Raw genomic sequence first — 19,395 nt, 5'->3', positions numbered from 1 at the left:
GCTTTTCTTGGTTTGGCATGCTTTGGATAAAAAGTGATTAAAGGGAAGGCCCAAATGGTGCAAGAAGGACCATGAAGGTCATGGCAGAAGTCCATTTTTATATGTAAACAATAGATGATGCAGGAATTCCAAGAATTTGTTTTCAGAGTAATGAAACAAACTAAAAACTGAGACTGGGAACACAAGCTAAACTGAGTGATAATGCAAAGACTTTATCATCTGACATGAGGCAGTAGTCATCACAGAGGGCATAATTGCAAATCCAGTAGAGGACCCTGCAAGCAAGTTCAATATGTCCAGGTAGCAGTGGCAGTCCTTGCATAAGAGGTTCCCTAGGTGAGCACCTCCAACTCCCAGTTAAGTTTAGTTATGGATTTGTGCGAAACACTGAATATTTTTCCATTTCAGTCACCTTTGAGTTTAAACTCCTCTAGAGTTCACATTTTCTATTAACTTAAACTTATCCAGTAGTCGTAAATGGTGTTTCTGTTCCTGAAACTCAACATTTAAGCCTGGTTTCTCATGTTGAATGTTTGTGTTTTCAAAAGGCGAGTAAACACTGAAGTCTGTTGGTAAAATTAATTTAAAGTTTTCATTAAGGTTTAGGGTGACTCTACATAAGTTATAAAGAAAAATCGCTGTGACAGAATCTACTGAAAATCATGGCAGTGCTTTTACAGTCTCAATCCATAATCTGGAAACCTAACCTGCTCTGGACCAGGTTAGGTTTTCCAAAATGAGTTACCATAGTGACAGACCCAGGTAAACGAACCAGCATTGTGTAAAACTAGACCTGAAGTTACTTTGATGAACCACTAAGCCTGCTTTGTAGGCCACAGGTGTGAGTGAGGTAGATGCAAATTGAAGAAAACCAAGGAATACTGAGTAATTTTCAAAATACTTTCTAAAACCACAGCAGAACTACAAAACTTTAGAAAAGACAAAAGAATAATAAAATAACCATAACAGCAAAATATTAGAGAAACTGAAATTAATGCAAATTCTTTCCTAATTTATATTTAACATGCTCTCTCCTTTTTGAGCCTTCAGTTAAAGGGTCTTTTAAATTTGAGCTTGTGTTATCTCTTGTTCTGTGTGAGGACTAAAGACATCTTTCAGCTGGAGGCCTAGTAGGAACTGGAATTATCTGGGTTAGAGTGATGCAAGAACAGCTTGAAACTCCCAGTCTGAGAGGGAATTATTCCTGCCAGGATTAAGAGAAGCAATTCAGTTCACAGGGGATCCTGACTGATGAGTAAATGCTCACTAGTGGATCATTCTCCACACCATCCTCTCAGTCATTGTCCCGGTTTCAGCTGCAACGAAGATTTGGCTGATTTGACTCCCTCTCTGATTTATGTAGTTTTTTTTTCCAATCAACTTCTCTCCCTTACTTTACTTTGACTGCTCACTTCTCCTTTATTCTTCATTGCCCCTTACAATATCCGTGTTCAACTTTCATCATATTTTGTCCTAACTTGTGATTTTCTTTGAGCTTGCTGACTTCTCAGTCTCTCTGCCTACTCTTTACCATTCCTTAGCATCACCTTCTTCCTCATTTCCATCTCTTGTCCCTTTCTCCTCCAAATCTTCTCTTCTACAGTAGATTCCTTCTCAACCTTGTCTCGTATCAGTCACACTTTGATTTTGCTACTTCTTTTATCTTCCCGCCAACATTTCTACTTATTTTTTTCCCTTCCTCGCTTTAAGTCCCTGGTTACCCTTTCCTTGTCTCTCCAGATAAGCCTGGTACTGACTCCGTAGACTATTCAGGCTACAGGAGCTCTGCTAATACTCAGGATTTATGGATGACAAATGCTTGCTCTTTCACCACAAGATAGTTATCCTGTACAGTACCTGAGGGAGAAAGCCTGGATGTGCTTACTCAATGTGGCGGGCGTGTCGTTTGTACACAAACTACTCTGTTCACAGAGACAGCACTCAACGCAAATCCACTCTGGCTTCTTTCCATCTCTCCTCTCTTTTTATCTCCTCCACTGCTCTCATGTAACACTTCTCTCTTTTATCACATCTTCTATCATCTCTGGGTTTAAACTCTCCTCTACCTCTCATTTGTTCTGCTCTTTTTTTCCCCAATTTTATTGTATCCCCTTCCTTTCTTCCCCTCCACTCTTGCTTGTGCTTCAGTGAATTAATGCCTTTTTGCACTCTTTCATCGCATCCTTGTTGCCTTCTTTCAGCAGTCATCTGTCTGCTACATTGAGTTTGTGTGTGACTGAATACTAAGTTACATGATTATACTGTTGTCCCATCTATCCCCTTGAGCAGTCTGGTCAAAGAGACAATGATGTTGTGCATTTAAATGATAAAATAATACTAATAATAATAATAGTGAAGAAGAAGAGGAAGAAAAACGGCCAAAAAACACAATACTCAGCAGGCATAATTGTTTTAAACAGTTGACAGTAAACAAGGAAATATAAATTTCTGCTGTCTTTATTGTAACAAAAATATCATCTAAACTCTGCCATGATTATATGTTAAAACATATGCAAAGGTTTGTATAGTTAACATGTTCAGTATGCTTGCAATTAGATCCCACCTACAACCAACATACACGTACAACTCAATAAATTAGAAAAATGATTTAAAGTTAATTGATTTTTGTGATTCAGTTCATAAAGTCAAACTCATATACAATATAGATTCATTACACACACAGTGAAATATATCAAGCATTTATTTCTGTTAATGCAGTCAGCACAGGGCAGTTCGTGCTTAGAACATTGTACAGCCAGAACTGAGGAACATTACATCTTATAGGCATGTCTCTAAATAAAACAGTGGTTGGTAGCTAATCAAATCTGTGATCATATGTAGATTAGTGACTGTTGCATATTAAACACATTTGTTTTTATATATTTGGGTTTTGTTTGGTTAATTTTTCAATATTTTGACATTTTGAAATGTAACACCTGTGTGTGATTTAATGTTTTAATCCTGTTTTATACCATCAGCCTGCCAGGGACTGCAAATGACAATTAGCCTTTATAGGTAAATCACATTTACCTGATAGACAGAGATAAGTTAAATAATGTGCAGTGTCCTTTTATAAATATATAAACTCCACTAAAAAACATCAGGCCAATAAGAATGTTTTTAGCACAGAAATGTTATATCATGGCCTACACAATCATATGGAAGACAGCTGTCCAGCAGAGAGTCATTGGAGGGTAAGTCACAAACAATCATTGCTGAACAAGCTGGCTGTTAACAGGGTGCTTCATTCAAATATATGAGTATGAGTGAAACGTTGAGAGGAAGAAAAAGTGTGCCAGAAAAATGCATGAGCAACAGAGTTAAATGCAGCACTGTGTGAACTTCAGCTGGAGTCCGAGCTTCAAGAGCCACCACACACAGACGTATCCACGACTCAGAGTTCAACTGTTGCATTCCTTGTGTTAAGTAATTCCTGAACAAGACAACACTTTGTTGAGTCGAAGAAGGAAAAAGGCCTGGACAGTTGCTCAGTGGGCTAAAATCCTCTTCCCAGATTATAGTTAATTTTGTATATAAAAATTAAGGTCACAGAGTCTGTAGGAAAAAAGGAGAGACTCAGAATCCAAGTTGCCTGAGGTTCAGTGTGAAGTTTACACAGTCAGTGATGATTTGGGAATTTGTTTCATCTGCTAGTGTTGTACCACTGTGTTTTTATGCTTTATGCTTCCCCCTGCTGACAAGATTTATGGAGATGCTGATTTTTGTTCCAGGCAGATTTGCCACCTGCCGACTCTGTCAAAAGTATCGATGGTTGAACGATTATGACTCTGCTTGATTAGCCAACAAACTGCCCTATCTTTAATACCATATAGAATTTCATGCTGCAATAATACAGTAATACAAGCAAAAGGAGCCCTGACCAAGCACTGAGTGGATTCAATGTACAGTTTATCAACATACTTTTCAGTAAGCTGACATTTTTGTACTACAATCCTTTTTTATTTGGTCTCGTGATATTTACATTTTCTGAGAAACTGCCAAAATCATAGTAATTGATGATTACAGTAGAGGATAACAGAACAAACTGTTTAAGCCCTCAAGTATGCTTGCAGCAGTTCCTGTTTGCCTAACATGGATTTGAGGTGTAGCTCTGAGCTAAAACAAGCATCTAGATTAGAGATATAGGGTTGCTGCTTCAGCATCAGGAGATATGACAGATATTAACTGGTTTTTGTGTAGTGTTTTTTATTGTTCCCACAAACTCAACAGCACAATATTCTGGCACTTTTCCTACAACACAATTAGGCAAGCAAATAAAAACGTTTTTTTTTTTTTTAGCATAATGAAAAAAATCACAACCCCTCCATACGTCTGACTGTGATAGGAAAGTAGTTTTGTCTTTCCGCAGCTTCATTTTCCATATATGGTAGGGACTGGCATTTTCACCATCAAGCTAAATATACTATTTAAAAATATGTTTTGATAAACGTATCTTTGTCCAAACTCAAAACGTTTTGGTATGTGTTCTTTTTATTTGACATGTAGATTTATATTTTTTTGTGGTGAAAAAATAGTTGGAAAAATACTTAAGTTCAAATGGAACATCCACCTTAGGTTTCTGCACAATATCTCAGTATATGAAGCACATTTATGTTCTCAAAAGCTTGTGGTCTATTTCATGCTTGTCACATAGTTGCTGCTTCAGCTGACACTCCCTGTTTGTACCTTCAGTAGTGTGTAATTTAGCTTATGCATGCATTCTGGATGTGGAGTGACCTGGATACGGTGAAGGAAACCATACTCTTACCAGTAACTGTTTTTATAGTAGTTTACTTACTCCTAAATGGCTTTCCAGGCGTTCGTTAATCCTGCAGCCTTCACCATTTCATTATGTTCAGCTTACAGCCACAGCAGGCTATGAAAATTATCAATACTTTCTGTCAGTACCAGAGGGCCACAGTACCTCTCCTTTAACTTAACACTGTCTTCAGTTTGAGGTTGCTGATGGTTGTGACAGGCTGGATTACAATCAGCAGAGGCAGATGAGAAGGTGACAGCAGCTGGGGTTTAGATAATTTAACAGTTTTTAAATTCAAAACAGGTTGTCCCATCTCATTGCCTCTTTTGTTTATGAATAAATGATTTCCCATCATTGGCTTCTCCCCTTGGTCATTAGAAGTGAAACTACTGCCCAACACTACCAGTAATACTAATGCACCAGGCACACACAGACACGCAAAAAGTGCATTATTTGTGTAAATGTGCACTTTAACACTTAATCTGTTTTGATATATCCTGAAGCAATTTATTGATCCAGACTGTCAGCCAATCGACTAAATCAATCCCAGTAATGAACTATCCAAGTAAGCACATAAAACCATGAAGCAACACACACCAACCCACGTTCCCATGAAAACCTTTACAATGCATGACTTATTCAGACCTGAATATATGAATACATTTTTTTTTTAAAACAGCTTTCTCTAACTAGGAATAAAGTAAGTTGAAAACAGCAACATAAGGCATCGGGTCACTCATTTACCTGAGTTGGATGAGCAGAGAACCAAATTTACATTTTCTTCCTGTTCTTTCTAAAGTTTTAGAAATGTCTGCATTTAAAAATAAGCTGCTTATTGTTGAAAAACTGTCCACAGTTTGAGTTTCTTGGAAAAAAAAGGACAAGAGTCATAGATGTTCCCATGAGTCAGACAGAAGAACGCTGCGGCACAGCATAGAATAAGATAGGTGTAACGATGTTCCTAGCTCAAGGTCTAGAATGTATCTTGGGTTTGTGGGTTACAGTTTGATATGGTTTAACAGCAGAAATAACAAAATGTTTCTGTTTTTTATTTCTATTAAACAGAAAACAACAACATCACCGTGATACACTGAAGATACATGAGCAGCCCACAGCTATTTGTACAACGTCGATTTAGTCCAATTCATGGTTTTTATTCAACAGAATATAATTCCAAGAGATCTGATCATCTCGGACGAAGTGAACAAGGGTTTTCAAATAAATGAGAATAACTAATAAATTATTGTATCATGAGACTTTCATAATGAGATTCAAAACACAATTTCAGTGTTTATTCTTTTAACTCACTGCTTTTCTCTTCCTAAACAGTAGAAGTCACTACTATGGGAAATAATTGTTGGTGACCAAGAACGAAAAAAGGCATTCCAGTTTCCAGTTGATTTCCTCCAATTGATTTAATCTTAACTTCATGTAAAATAAAGCACATAACTGAATAACATTTCCCAGTGTGAAAATAAAAGAAAGACTGTACATTGAACCAACCAGTGTTCAATGTACAGTCTTTCTTCCTTTAGAAGACTGGTACCTGATATTGATCAGCCAGCATATTCAGTGGAGTCTATTAAACTCTATCAGGAAATGCATTGTATAAAAAGCAAAATAGTATAAAATGATTCTTGAAATTAAGGATATGGAATAAATACACAAATGGCTTTTAAACAGCAACCATTTGGCTTGCCATTATTCCACCGCTACAGCTCCTCTACAAATTAGTGATTAAATAAGACAAGCAGGTAGATCTTAAGGCTCCTGCATGCTATTACTAGAAGCCGTTCTTGCATTAGTTTGGTGTGGACTGCTTTTGATAACTCATTTTCCGTTGCAACACCTAACAAAATGCAGTAAAAAGACATGGGAGCCTTTTTTTAATCAGTTACTCTGTGATTGTCTTATTCTTCAATTTGCTACTTGTACTAATGAGCGATAACTGTACCATTACGCCCCTACAGGGTGGCAATATTTCTGTTCCTAGCACTTTTGCACAAATATCTCAAAAACAGTTTCAGAGCTTTGCATTTTGGCCTCTTTCTTCAGGAGGCACCATTCCTTCAATCCATATCCAGCAATATCCTGCTATCATTTATTAATAAGAATAAGATATTCCCTTTTAAGCAGAGACTGTTCCCCTGAAGCTCTCGATACAATCATTCAATATTCTGCTCCTCATCTGTGGTTAGGAGATGTAGATCATGAGGAGAATGACATCCTGCCTACAAGAGGCTGAATGAGCTTTCTTCATTGGCTGGCTGGACCTAGCCTCAGAGATAAGGTGAGGGGCTCTATTATTCAGATGAGTCGCTGCTCCTCCATAAAAATGAGTCGGTTGAAGTGGTTTGAGCATGGATAACACCTCGCTGCCTCCATCTGGAGATTTTGTGGACAAGTTCCACAGGAAGAAAACTCCAAGGTTGACCTAGAACTCACTAAAAGGACAAGATTTTTCTTCTCCCTGGGAATAACTTTGGATGCTCCAGAATGAGCTAGAGAGTGTCGGTAGGTAGAAGGATGTCTAGGTTTCTCTCCACTCTTTTTTTTTTACCTCCACAACCCTGTCGCAAATAAGTGGAGGACAGTTGGAAAGATTATTAAGAAACTTTAAACCAGACATCTATGATGCTGCATCCCAATATTATTAAGAAACCTTGACCTTTTGTAGAACCACACAGGCAAGTTAACACTTGGAGTTTCTCATGAAAAATTAAACAGCATAGACATTTTAGGGATTTACGAGGCGTGTAATTGTTTTTTTCCTCTTTCCCTTAAATGTCTACATTCAGAACTGTGCTGGGTACCTGTAGCCTTTGTTGCTACATTAAATATAGTATGAAATCTTCTTGTCAGCAGTACCACTGTGAGCATGATAGTTTGCTGATGTTCTCGTTTAGCTTCAAAGCTCTGCCATGTCTAATCACAGCCTCAGCCTACATTCAGACGGAGAAGTGAAACAGGAGCTTACGCTAATTTAAATCTTGTGGATGCAGTTTAGCTGTAACATTTAGCTCAGGTTAATGAGTGAAGTGTACGAAACAACACCACTGACTGGAGGCTTCGCTGACAGTTATTGCCAGTTGAATGCAGGACTGCCCACATCAGAAGTACATCTGTTGAAGCTGACAGAATTTACAAATTGTAAGAATGAAAGCATCTGCAACTTTGGATAAATATTTACTGCATGTCCGGGGAAACCTTAAGCACTTTGTCAGAAAGAGAGAGCTTTGCATACTGAAACAGTAAATGTTGGTTAAGGAGCATGGCAAGTAAATTAAACCTCTGCCTAAAACAAGAAAAAATGTCAGTAGACTAAATGCAGACTTTAGTAGACTTCACTGGAGACACTACATGGCAGGCTAAAAAAAGACGCATCACTGAAATAACAGTCCGAATACTGCTTGTCTAGCTTCAGTTCCAGACCATTTGCAGCATTTATTTCCTTGTAAAAAACATCCTTCATGGTCCGGCCTACTTTTTTGGAGGGAGTCTCTGACAATGTCAAGACATGTCAATTGTAAATACAAGCATCCTGAATGAGCAGAGCGATCTATAAGTCTCAAGCTCAAATCTGCTGTGACCAGCTTACAGAGGCAGACCCAGGAGACATTAATGACTTCCATACCCTCCCTAATAAAAGGGACTCAACAGGAGAACTCTTCCTTCAGCGTCAGGGAATTTGCTCATATTCAGCTGTAATCGACTAGGTTCTCAGTGTTAAAATCTCAACATGAAAAATATGCAGGAACTGCTGATATGAGGCGAGAAATACTATGGCTAAATAGGGCCGGAAACATATAATGAAGAAAGCCTCAAAAACAGCAGGATAGATTATAAGGGAAAAAGGAAAATGAACAATAAGGACCAAAAGCCTCTGTCGGTATGGATAGTTCAAAACATAACATTTTCTTAAAATTATTGAAAATGATGTCCTAAACGTCTTTCATGCCAATAAACTTTCAGATCTTTAGCCTAGCACTGCTTTATGTATCCTCAGATCTGCTTGCTTTGAATTCTAATATTATTAATATCAATGTCATCGCCTCCTCCTGGCGCAGAATATGTTGTGGAGCATCTCAACTGGAATCTCAGTGATGGTGTAGAAGAAAATGGCCAGTTTAAAATTCTCACAGTGGGATAACTTTGAGGAAATATACTAATATTTCACAGAATCATGACAATAGCACAAAAAAACAAAAATGCATAACATGATCTAATTGTTTTTATTCAAAACACAACATTAAATCAGTTATTTATATGCTGCTGAAATTAATTTAATACATTGATTAGTTATAATAATGCCATCTATAAAAGTTGTACTTTTTGAAACCTAGATACACATATGAAGATTGACAGAACAAGTGTGTTGACAGTGAAGTGTAAAGCAAATCACAATAGACATGCTGAAGTTCATCAAGATATAGGAGGTTACTGAACTTCAGCTATGAATACCAGAGGTTTTACCAGAGACTACTGGACATTCAAAAAGATTGCTGGGGATTGCAGACTGGACAGCGCCAGTGGGAATTTGTTTGTAGAAAATAACAGGTCCAGATGGAAACATGGATGCATCATGGCATCACATGATCTAAATATCATGACTTATACAGACAAAGACAGGAAGTGTTAAACAAAACATTAATACCATTGTTAGGTCACACTGGGCATGGTGGTGCAAATTTGAAAATGTTCTTGTAATAAAGGAAAAATGAAAAGGAGAAACGGGTGGGGGAGGGGCTGGGCTGCACTAGGGCCTACTTTATGCTCACCATAGCTAGAGAAAACTTCCCTGGCACCTCATTGAACAGACTCTAAACCACAGGAACTGTATGGAAACCATTACTTTTTAAAATGTTGGTGAACATAAAATCTGTTTATGAAGATTAACTTGAATAATGTAGCCTGGGCCTAAGAACAAAACTAAACAGAAAACTCTTAATGGTACTTTAAAACAAAGCTTGTTTACAGCAGGCAGATAGACGTATACAGCAGACCCACTCAATCCGTTCAGGACCCAAAATCTAAAGAGAACCTCAAACCAAAACACGGTAGCTTTAACGGTTAATATTCATAGTTGATAAAGTGATAAAAGCATTTCAATATTTTGTGGAGAGATTCTTTAAATCAGACCTGTAGCTTTGCAACTTCATTATGACTGGGAATCCTGAAAGGCATAAAAACTGCACACACATGAATGCAAAGCGGGATGAGCTAAATATTTAAGACTCCCTCTGCATCATGTCCATGTGATTGCTATCATCACAGTTGGTTTGATACCAAATGCATGTAAACCTTCCCAAGGTCTGATGAGTGACATACAGGTCCTTCTTAAAAAGGGTGCATATTGTGATAAAGTTCATTATTTTCTATAATGTAATGATGAAAATTTAATATTCATATATTTTAGATTCATTGCACACTAATTGAAATATTTCAGGTCTTTCATTGTCTTAATACGGATGATTTTGGCATACAGCTCATGAAAACCCAAAATTCCTATCTCACAAAATTAGCATATTTCATCCGACCAATAAAAGAAAAGTGTTTTTAATACAAAAAACGTCAACCATCAAATAATCATGTACAGTTATGCACTCAATACTTGGTCGGGAATCCTTTTGCAGAAATGACTGCTTCAATGCGGCGTGGCATGGAGGCAATCAGCCTGTGGCACTGCTGAGGTCTTATGGAGGCCCAGGATGCTTCGATAGCGGCCTTTAGCTCATCCAGAGTGTTGGGTCTTGAGTCTCTCAACGTTCTCTTCACAATATCCCACAGATTTTCTATGGGGTTCAGGTCAGGAGAGTTGGCAGGCCAATTGAGCACAGTGATACCATGGTCAGTAAACCATTTACCAGTGGTTTTGGCACTGTGAGCAGGTGCCAGGTCGTGCTGAAAAATGAAATCTTCATCTCCATAAAGCTTTTCAGCAGATGGAAGCATGAAGTGCTCCAAAATCTCCTGATAGCTAGCTGCATTGACCCTGCCCTTGATAAAACACAGTGGACCAACACCAGCAGCTGACACGGCACCCCAGACCATCACTGACTGTGGGTACTTGACACTGGACTTCTGGCATTTTGGCATTTCCTTCTCCCCAGTCTTCCTCCAGACTCTGGCACCTTGATTTCCAAATGACATGCAGAATTTGCTTTCATCTGAAAAAAGTACTTTGGACCACTGAGCAACAGTCCAGTGCTGCTTCTCTGTAGCCCAGGTCAGGCGCTTCTGCCGCTGTTTCTGGTTCAAAAGTGGCTTGACCTGGGGAATGCGGCACCTGTAGCCCATTTCCTGCACACGCCTGTGCACGGTGGCTCTGGATGTTTCTACTCCAGACTCAGTCCACTGCTTCCGCAGGTCCCCCAAGGTCTGGAATCGGCCCTTCTCCACAATCTTCCTCAGGGTCCGGTCACCTCTTCTCGTTGTGCAGCGTTTTCTGCCACACTTTTTCCTTCCCACAGACTTCCCATTGAGGTGCCTTGATACAGCACTCTGGGAACAGCCTATTCGTTCAGAAATTTCTTTCTGTGTCTTACCCTCTTGCTTGAGGGTGTCAATAGTGGCCTTCTGGACAGCAGTCAGGTCGGCAGTCTTACCCATGATTGGGGTTTTGAGTGATGAACCAGGCTGGGAGTTTTAAAGGCCTCAGGAATCTTTTGCAGGTGTTTAGAGTTAACTTGTTGATTCAGATGATTAGGTTCATAGCTCGTTTAGAGACCCTTTTAATGATATGCTAATTTTGTGAGATAGGAATTTTGGGTTTTCATGAGCTGTATGCCAAAATCATCTGTATTAAGACAATAAAAGACCTGAAATATTTCAGTTAGTGTGCAATGAATCTAAAATATATGAATGTTAAATTTTCATCATGACATTATGGAAAATAATTAACTTTATCACAATATGCTAATTTTTTGAGAAGGACCTGTAGTGTTACAAACACAGACTCAATCGTAGGATTATTATGGGTATCTAAACAATTTACCCTGTTATGGTACCTTTCTGTGAAAGAAAAACATTAGCATTGGTAATGTGTCACGTGCATTCTGAGTGTTAAATATATAATTCAAATGAAGTGTGAGTAATGCAGGTCAAGATAAAGAAAAATAGAGCATGGAAAAATATTTTCCAGTCTTTATTCCCATTCCTAGTGTGTTAAGCACTAGGAAGAGCCACTGTCCTCAAACTTTTAGATCCATCCCTGTTAAAAGTTGCAGGACATTAGCTCTGAAGGAATGGAGTTGAAGACCCCTGGTCTTTAGGTTTTATCTGTCCATCCAGTATATGCCTTCATTTTTCCATCTAAACCTTTGCATCCAGTCATTCGTCTTTCCATTTATCCATTCACCCATATGCATTATCATCTATATGCATTAATTTATCAATCCATTCAATGTATCCATCCATCCACACAGCATATGCATTCATATATTCATATAAACTCCTCCGTCCACACATAAATAAACAAATAAATAAATGAGTAAATATGCATTCATGATCCGTTCCTTTATCTACTATTCATCTGTCCTTAATTCTTTCTTTTAATGACTTACTTTGTTCTTTCCAGCATGCATGTTTTGCATGCTCCATGTTGTAAAAAGTGGGTAAAAAAGAACTGAAAATTTAGAAAATTTGTCTCTTGAAAAGTATGAAATCTTTACATGAAAAATTTGCAATAACCCAGTTTAAGGCAGCAAAGGCAAATAGATATTAGAGAGGAGCAACATACCAAAAAAAATCATTTTAATAAATTAGCCTCTAAATGACAAGAACAAATCGAAAGGTGCAGCTGTATTTCGGACATTCTCTGATTAGGAACTCACACAGACAAATCACTTCTTGATGAGACTCAGTTTGATCAAATTGGGCTTACATATCTAATTGCAAAGCACACTGAGGTGACACATTGTGCAGCACATTGCATTGAGAAATCACAACAGCATGAAGCACACCATTACATTCATTAAAAGTATGATACATTGACAGAAGGTGTCATGCTCACAGGGAAAAAAAGAGTATAACGATACAGAGGTAGTATGATCATAAGCTTGATGTGATTTCATTTGAGTTTGAAACCCAGAGAGAGATCTATGACAACAGAGAGATGTAAGGGTAAAAACACAGGAGAGGGAAGCATGTTATAAAGACGATGGGGGTCAATAAGGTGAGGCTTGGCGGGAGGAAAACATGAGGAGCAAGGGGGTTTACTGAGCATAATATAGAAGACCTGAATGACTCGGTATGGGGGGATGTTATCAGGATAGTGAAAATCAGACAAAGAAAAGCGAGGAAAAGGTTCTTACCTTGACCCTGAGTCTTACTGGAGTCACAGGAAACAAAGGCAAGTAAAACCAATGGAGCTAGCAAACACCACCTGACCTCTCTCATCAGCAACATCCTCAAAATGAGCAGTCTAGACCTGTACAGAGAAGGAAAAGATCATTTTGAATCAGTAAATGAACAACATACAGATCAGGAGCAAAATTTAAAGGAAAGCAGATAAGAAAGCAACAGAAACAGCCTGAATGCCATTCAGCTGGTTGAGACTCTGGGGGTCAAGACCCATCTTACCCATGCAATTCCACCCCGCTGATCTGGAATCACTTATTTATGCCTTAATCCTCTGTTTTTTTTACAATTACAGAGCAGCAGTCTGTAGTCTAGACTGACCGCAGAGCAGTGATCAGGCCTCCCGCCTACACAGAGCAGGCTGGGGGAGAAACAGGAGAGAGCTTTGTTTAAAAAGAAGACGTGAAAACTTTATGAAAGGCCCAACAGAAAGAAGGGACAAAGTGACGGTGAGAGGGCCCATACTTTGATTGACAGTCCAGAGAGGGATCATTTGATGAGTCCAATTGTCTGATGAGAAAAGCAAATGCAACAGGACCTCTCGTCTTTTCCCCTATCTCCCCATTTCACCTTTCATTTTTTGTTCTCTGCATCCCCTCTGTCACCTGCCTTCTGTCCCCCCAGTCTGCCTCTCATCATTACAGAAGGGATGGTCACATTAAATATATCTTATCATATGTCTCAAGGGATCAACACAACCTGGCTGACAGTCACATGAATAACAGAGCAAATTTACCAAAAATTGCTTTGACCCAAGTATAACTCTTAGTGTAACCCTGAGCCAGTAATAAAGTCATATGTGATGTGGCTAGTTGTCCAGGGCATCCTTCTGTGATGGGGTGGTACTTCCACAGCAAAAAGAATTACGTATTTGCATTTGGTGCATTTGATGTCTCCCTGCATACAGAACAACACCACAGATTGGAGGCCTCCCTGTGTCCCGCACAGTGTACCAAAAGCTGTGTTGGTTAACTGACTTGATGACATTAAGCTACAGGCTGTTTCACTGTTTTTTAACAAATATTGAATATTTGATCATCTGCAGTTCAACATCAACAATACCTACACTAGTCAAACTGAACTGAATTATTTTAGCCTAAACAGGGGTTTTAAAAATAATGTTTGAGATTGGTGGGTTTCTTATAATTCAATGTTAAATTTAAGGGCTTTTTCAAATCCAAATCCATTTTAGCCAATCACATTTAGAAAATATCATTTAACCAAACTGTTGTGCAGTACTGAAACAGATCAAACCAGGACATTATATTAAAATAGAACAATAAAAGCAAACATAAAACATACTACAAAGACTGAAATTACTCAAATAAAAACTAAAACAAACCAGCTCACACTATGACAAACACCTCTGAAAATAAGTATCTTTTTAAGAGATTTTAAAACAGCAGCAGAAAAAGACTGTCTAATATTTCATGGCAACTTGTTCCGTAATTTTGGAGCCATGACTGAAAAGGCCCAATCTCTGAGCTTCAGCCTCGTTTTTGGTACAACCAGCAGAAGTTGGTGAGCTGATCTAACGGCCCATGGTGAAACATAGGGGTGGAGCACATGAAAAAGGTATGGAGGAGTAAGAATGTGATTACATTTTAAAATCAGTTTTTTGACACAGGCAGCCAGTGAAGAGATGGTAGAACAGGTAAGATATGTTGGGGTTTGTGTGTACCGGTTAAAGGACGAGCAGCAGCATTCTGAATTATCTGAAGGCATGAAAGAGGCCTGGCCGATCCCGACATTGAGTGAATTGCAATAATCTAGTCGAGTTGTGATAAAAGCATGGATTATTATCAACAGGTCATGTTTAGACAAGACTGGTTTCAGTTTGGCAACGTGGTGTAACTGTAAGAAACTTTCCTGCAAAGTACTGCTGACCTGTTTATTGAACTTGAAACCTGAATCCAGGGATACACATTGAAAACCTGCTGCTTAACATATGGTTCCAGAAAACCACGGTGTGAATTATTGTTAGGACTGAATAAAATCACCTCTGTTTTCTTTCCATTAAAACTCAGAAAATTAATGGCCATCCATGCTTTGATGTTGTCAATGCACGTTAGGAGTGGTTGGATGAAGCATGGGCTGTTTGGCTTTACAGGGGAGGTAAATCTGACAGTCATCTGCATAACAGTGAAAAGAGATTTCATGATTTCTCAGAATTTACCCTAAAGGGAGGAGATACAACAAAGAAAGTAGAGGGCTGAGAATTGAACCTTGAGGAACTCCACGGGAAAGAGGTGCTGACAGGGACTTAAAGTTTTCTGTATAAACACAAAACCAGTCTAATGCTGCACCTATAATCCTGACCCAGTGTTTCAAACGAGATATTAGAATACTAAAATCACAAAACTTCCAGAATCAGTTGCTGAAAGGACATCATCATAAACAATCAACAACGCTGTTTCAGTGCTTTGTAGATGTTTAAAACCAGACTGGAAAATCTCAAAAATCCCATTTCTGTTTAGAAAGTCATATATCTGTATAAAAACAATTTCTCCAAAATTTTTGTAAGAAACAGGAGTTTCTTACAAAAAGAGAAATTGGTCTAAAATTTGAGGGTTCAAGGACGGATTTTTTGTGCCATACTTCAGGATGGCAAGAACTGAGGGTCCAACTGAAGGGAACACCTGCTTAAAAACACATTCAGGGATGGTATCAGAGAGAGAACATAAATGTTTCATTTGGTCAACTACTTTCTTTAAAAATAAAAGGGAAACTGGCTCAAACTGAATGAAAACAGCCAAGTAGGGAACAAACATATATGGATAATTTTGTTAATTGCTTTTCAGAAGTTCTGCATTTCACCAGGTTCAGTGTCGCTACTGGTAGCTTGAGGCAATACCTGGACCCTATAGAGATTGCACAAGGAGTCCATCTCCACCAGGATGGTACATCAAAACATGTCATTGTCTGAAGGTTTCCTGTGTCTCCCAAAACAGTCTCAAGAGCGTGGAGGAGATTCCAGGAGAGAGACAGCTACTCTAGGAGAGCTGGACAGGGGCGTCAGAGGTCCTTAACCCATCAGCAGGACGAGTATCTGCTCCGTTGTGCAAGGAGGAACAGGATGAATACTGCTAGAGCCCTACAAAGTGACCTCTAGCGAGCCACTGGCATTAATGTCTCTGACTGACGTCATGAGGGTGGCCTGAGGGAACCACGTTGTCAGGAAAGCATATAAGCACGTATTGGCCATACAAACTACTGAGTACAAGTTTGAATTGCTGCAATGACATTTCAGCAAATTGGACTAGCCTGCCACATCAGTTTCCTATTGACTTTAGATTAAGCCCTTTGTGGGTTGATCATTTTCATCAAATGATGTGACATTCTTTTGTTCTTAACATACTACCCATACCAAAGTAGGGATATCCATTATATATATATATATATATATATATATATAATGGATATCCATTATATATTTATATATATATATATATATATATATATATATATATATATATATATATACATGTATATACATATACATACCCAACAGCGAACTGACACTGAATATTACTATCAATCTTTCAAGGAACAGCTTTGTATATTTTCAGAACAGTATATCATACTCTAAACATGAAGAAGGACATAAAAAGGCCTCACTAAGAAACACACAGAGGAGGGCTAACAATAAAAACAAAGAGTAGTCAGAATCTGAGCAGGTTTGGTTTTAGTCCTACTATTTTCTCCTTGTGTAATCCTTAACATAAGGCAAAAGCTTTCCTCTGCTCTATATCAATTTCTTGGGTGTATAAAAGGCAGATTTGACACCCAGTGACTTGGTAAATGAAAACCAGATTTCAGGCATCTCCTTGATTACTATTTAATCAGTTTATTAGACAAATATGCTGCTGTTTAATACTGCATGTAGAGCACAGTTTGTAATCATTTGCTGAAATTGTTAGGAGGCATGAAAAAAACAATAGCAGACATGCTCATGCATTGATTAAAGACAGGGCTTTTGAAAAGCAGTGCTGCAATGGCCATCCCTATAAATTTGCACAACCCAGCCAGACACGCTCAGGTGTAATATTTTTAATTGTTAATTCAAAATAAGATTATTTATGTATTGTTGTGTCATATTTTGTATTCTTTATTGTGTGCCACTTCTAAATATCTCATCCCCCCACCTTCTATATATACCCATGGCATTATTATTTCAGTGTGCCACCCAAATATTAATAGTGGACCCCCATCTGGGCAGCCCTTCTAAAAACTTTCGGGAGGCACCCCTGTTGGAAACAACTACTCTTTTTTGGCGCAAAAACAATCTTCTCATAATTTCAACAAAATTTGTTGTTTTTTAAGTTAAAATCAATTTTCCGAATTACAAGGAATAGCAATTTGAACTGGTATCAGCGCACAGGTGCATCTTCGGTTTTCTTTTCAGCCTACAGCTCACTAATTCACAATAAAGTTTCCAAGCGCAATTTGAGGCAAACAGTCAGGGCTACATCCCAAATGCGGCGTTCAAAGACGCCGGCGTATAATAAAAAAAAACAAAATCGCGTTCCTACCTCTGGACACATGAATTCAAAGCGTCCTATAATCCCCAAAGGAGATCCTCTGAACACCAAAAACGTCTGAGAGCTGCCGCTGCTTCCTTCTGAAGCGCTCTTCTCTCTTTCTCTCACTCCTTTTGGGACACGGTCAGCATGGAGAGTGGGTGTTTCTCTCCTTGTTATTCAGACATCCCTCCCTTCGGCTGATCCTCCTCGTCCCAACCCTTTCTTTTGGCAGGGCACATCTCAGATAGGGAGAAAACGGTGAAGCAGTGGCGCTGCGGAGATTCTTCCTGCAGGTTTCAGATCGCTCTCAGCCCCCTGGGGCTCCTTTAGCGCACTTCCTCGGCCACGGTGGGACCTGCTACTGAGGACTTAATCCGTAGTCTGTGGCACCAAAGGACCCAGCTGGTCACTTCTGATGGTCTCTTGCAGACTTGCAGAGTGAAAGTCAGAGGATGGCTCCGTGCGCTCTGAGCAGGTGCCTGACCATGCTCTATGCGAGCTTTTATTTTAAAGGAGCAATGTCATTGCTTTTCAATCGTAACGGAAAACAGAGATACTAGTGAGCGGTTTAAAGTAGATTTTTTTTCCTTAAATCTTTAAATGTTATTGCGCTTATTGTAAAAACTTCAATAACAAATCTAGAAACCTGGCTTAGTTTTAATAATTCATCTAATTATAAGAGACAAAGTGCAGTTATTTTTGCGGCTTGGGACATGGGTCGAACATCTTGATTATTCTTCCATAAGTTTCTCACAACACTTTGTTTAGAGTTGCCTAGTTGTCCATTTTACCCATTCTTTAACATCATGACGGATGTGATGTGCTGCTTCAATATTTCCAAATAAAATTGCTTCCCTGTGATGCCATTAGTTTTGTGAAGAGCAGTCCCTTGCACAGCCAAACACTCACACAAGATTATACTTCTACATTCATGCTTCACCTTTAAGATGATGTTCCGAAACTCTACCATTTTAATTTCACCACACCAAAAGGACAATAGTGCCATAGTGCATTTGCAAACTGTTACCTGGCTTTTTAGGTTGTTTTAGGAGTAATGAACAGATGAATGTGGCACCTTTTGTACCCAAGAATGATGGTTCTTTATTTTATTCATTAAGTGGTTTTGATCAATGCTTAGTTAAATTTTTTGAAAGTCTACCAACGTTTGTGTTTGGACATTGGCAGCAGCTTCCACTTCTTTGTTTGTCCATTGCCTGTCCATTGTTTGTTACTCTACTGGTAGAAACAAAGTACAACATATAAATGATGATATGATTTTTGCCAAGTTCTGAATTTATTTAAATCCAACCTCTAGCATATAAAATCAGACACCACCAACATGTTATTTTATAAACAAAGAGGTAGTTTGTGAAACCCCCAAACCATGCAGTGCCTTAAAAGGTATTTATACCCCTTTATTACTTTGTACATTTTCATCAGGTATCAGTTGGTCCTGCACAACTGGAAGGATGTTGCTAATTCAAGAGAGACTCTGTCCAAAGCTTAAATGAGTCCCACTAATAAAAGCTCTTAGGCCTGATAGTCCTATAAATTGAATTTGGATGGAACTATTCAAAATAATGGTAATTGACTTTAATGAACTGAAGAACAGCTGTAAAAAATATCCTCTGCCCTCATGCCAAGAGTTATTCACCTTGGAGATGAGACAAGAAAATGCATTACTTTCCATTCAGACCCTGGACAAACTCCTTTGGGTAGCTGCCTCTGACAGTAACTACAGAGTTTTGTAGATCA

General features: G+C 38.6%; 1 protein-coding gene across 2 annotated transcripts in view; it reads right to left on the bottom strand.

The window, feature by feature from the left end:
- Positions 1–18,087, bottom strand: part of LOC124865666 (collagen alpha-1(XIV) chain-like) — a 189,246-nt gene extending 171,159 nt beyond the window's left edge. Inside the window, exons 1-2 of one of the 2 annotated variants that reach the window (XM_047360966.1) lie at positions 17,650–18,087; positions 13,072–13,187 (exon numbers count right to left, since the gene is read on the bottom strand). In XM_047360966.1, coding sequence (XP_047216922.1) covers positions 13,072–13,165 — 94 coding nt within the window. In that variant the 5' untranslated portion in view covers positions 13,166–13,187; positions 17,650–18,087. The remainder of the gene's footprint in view (positions 1–13,071; positions 13,188–17,649) is intronic. The other variant, XM_047360967.1, reaches the window with a different exon arrangement.
- Between the last annotated feature and the right edge of the window lie 1,308 nt (positions 18,088–19,395).

Source organism: Girardinichthys multiradiatus, chromosome 3, assembly GCF_021462225.1.
Source record: "Girardinichthys multiradiatus isolate DD_20200921_A chromosome 3, DD_fGirMul_XY1, whole genome shotgun sequence".
NCBI lineage: Eukaryota > Metazoa > Chordata > Actinopteri > Cyprinodontiformes > Goodeidae > Girardinichthys > Girardinichthys multiradiatus.
The sequence above is the reverse complement of the archived record's forward strand: the minus strand, read 5'-3'. Positions and strand labels throughout refer to the sequence as shown.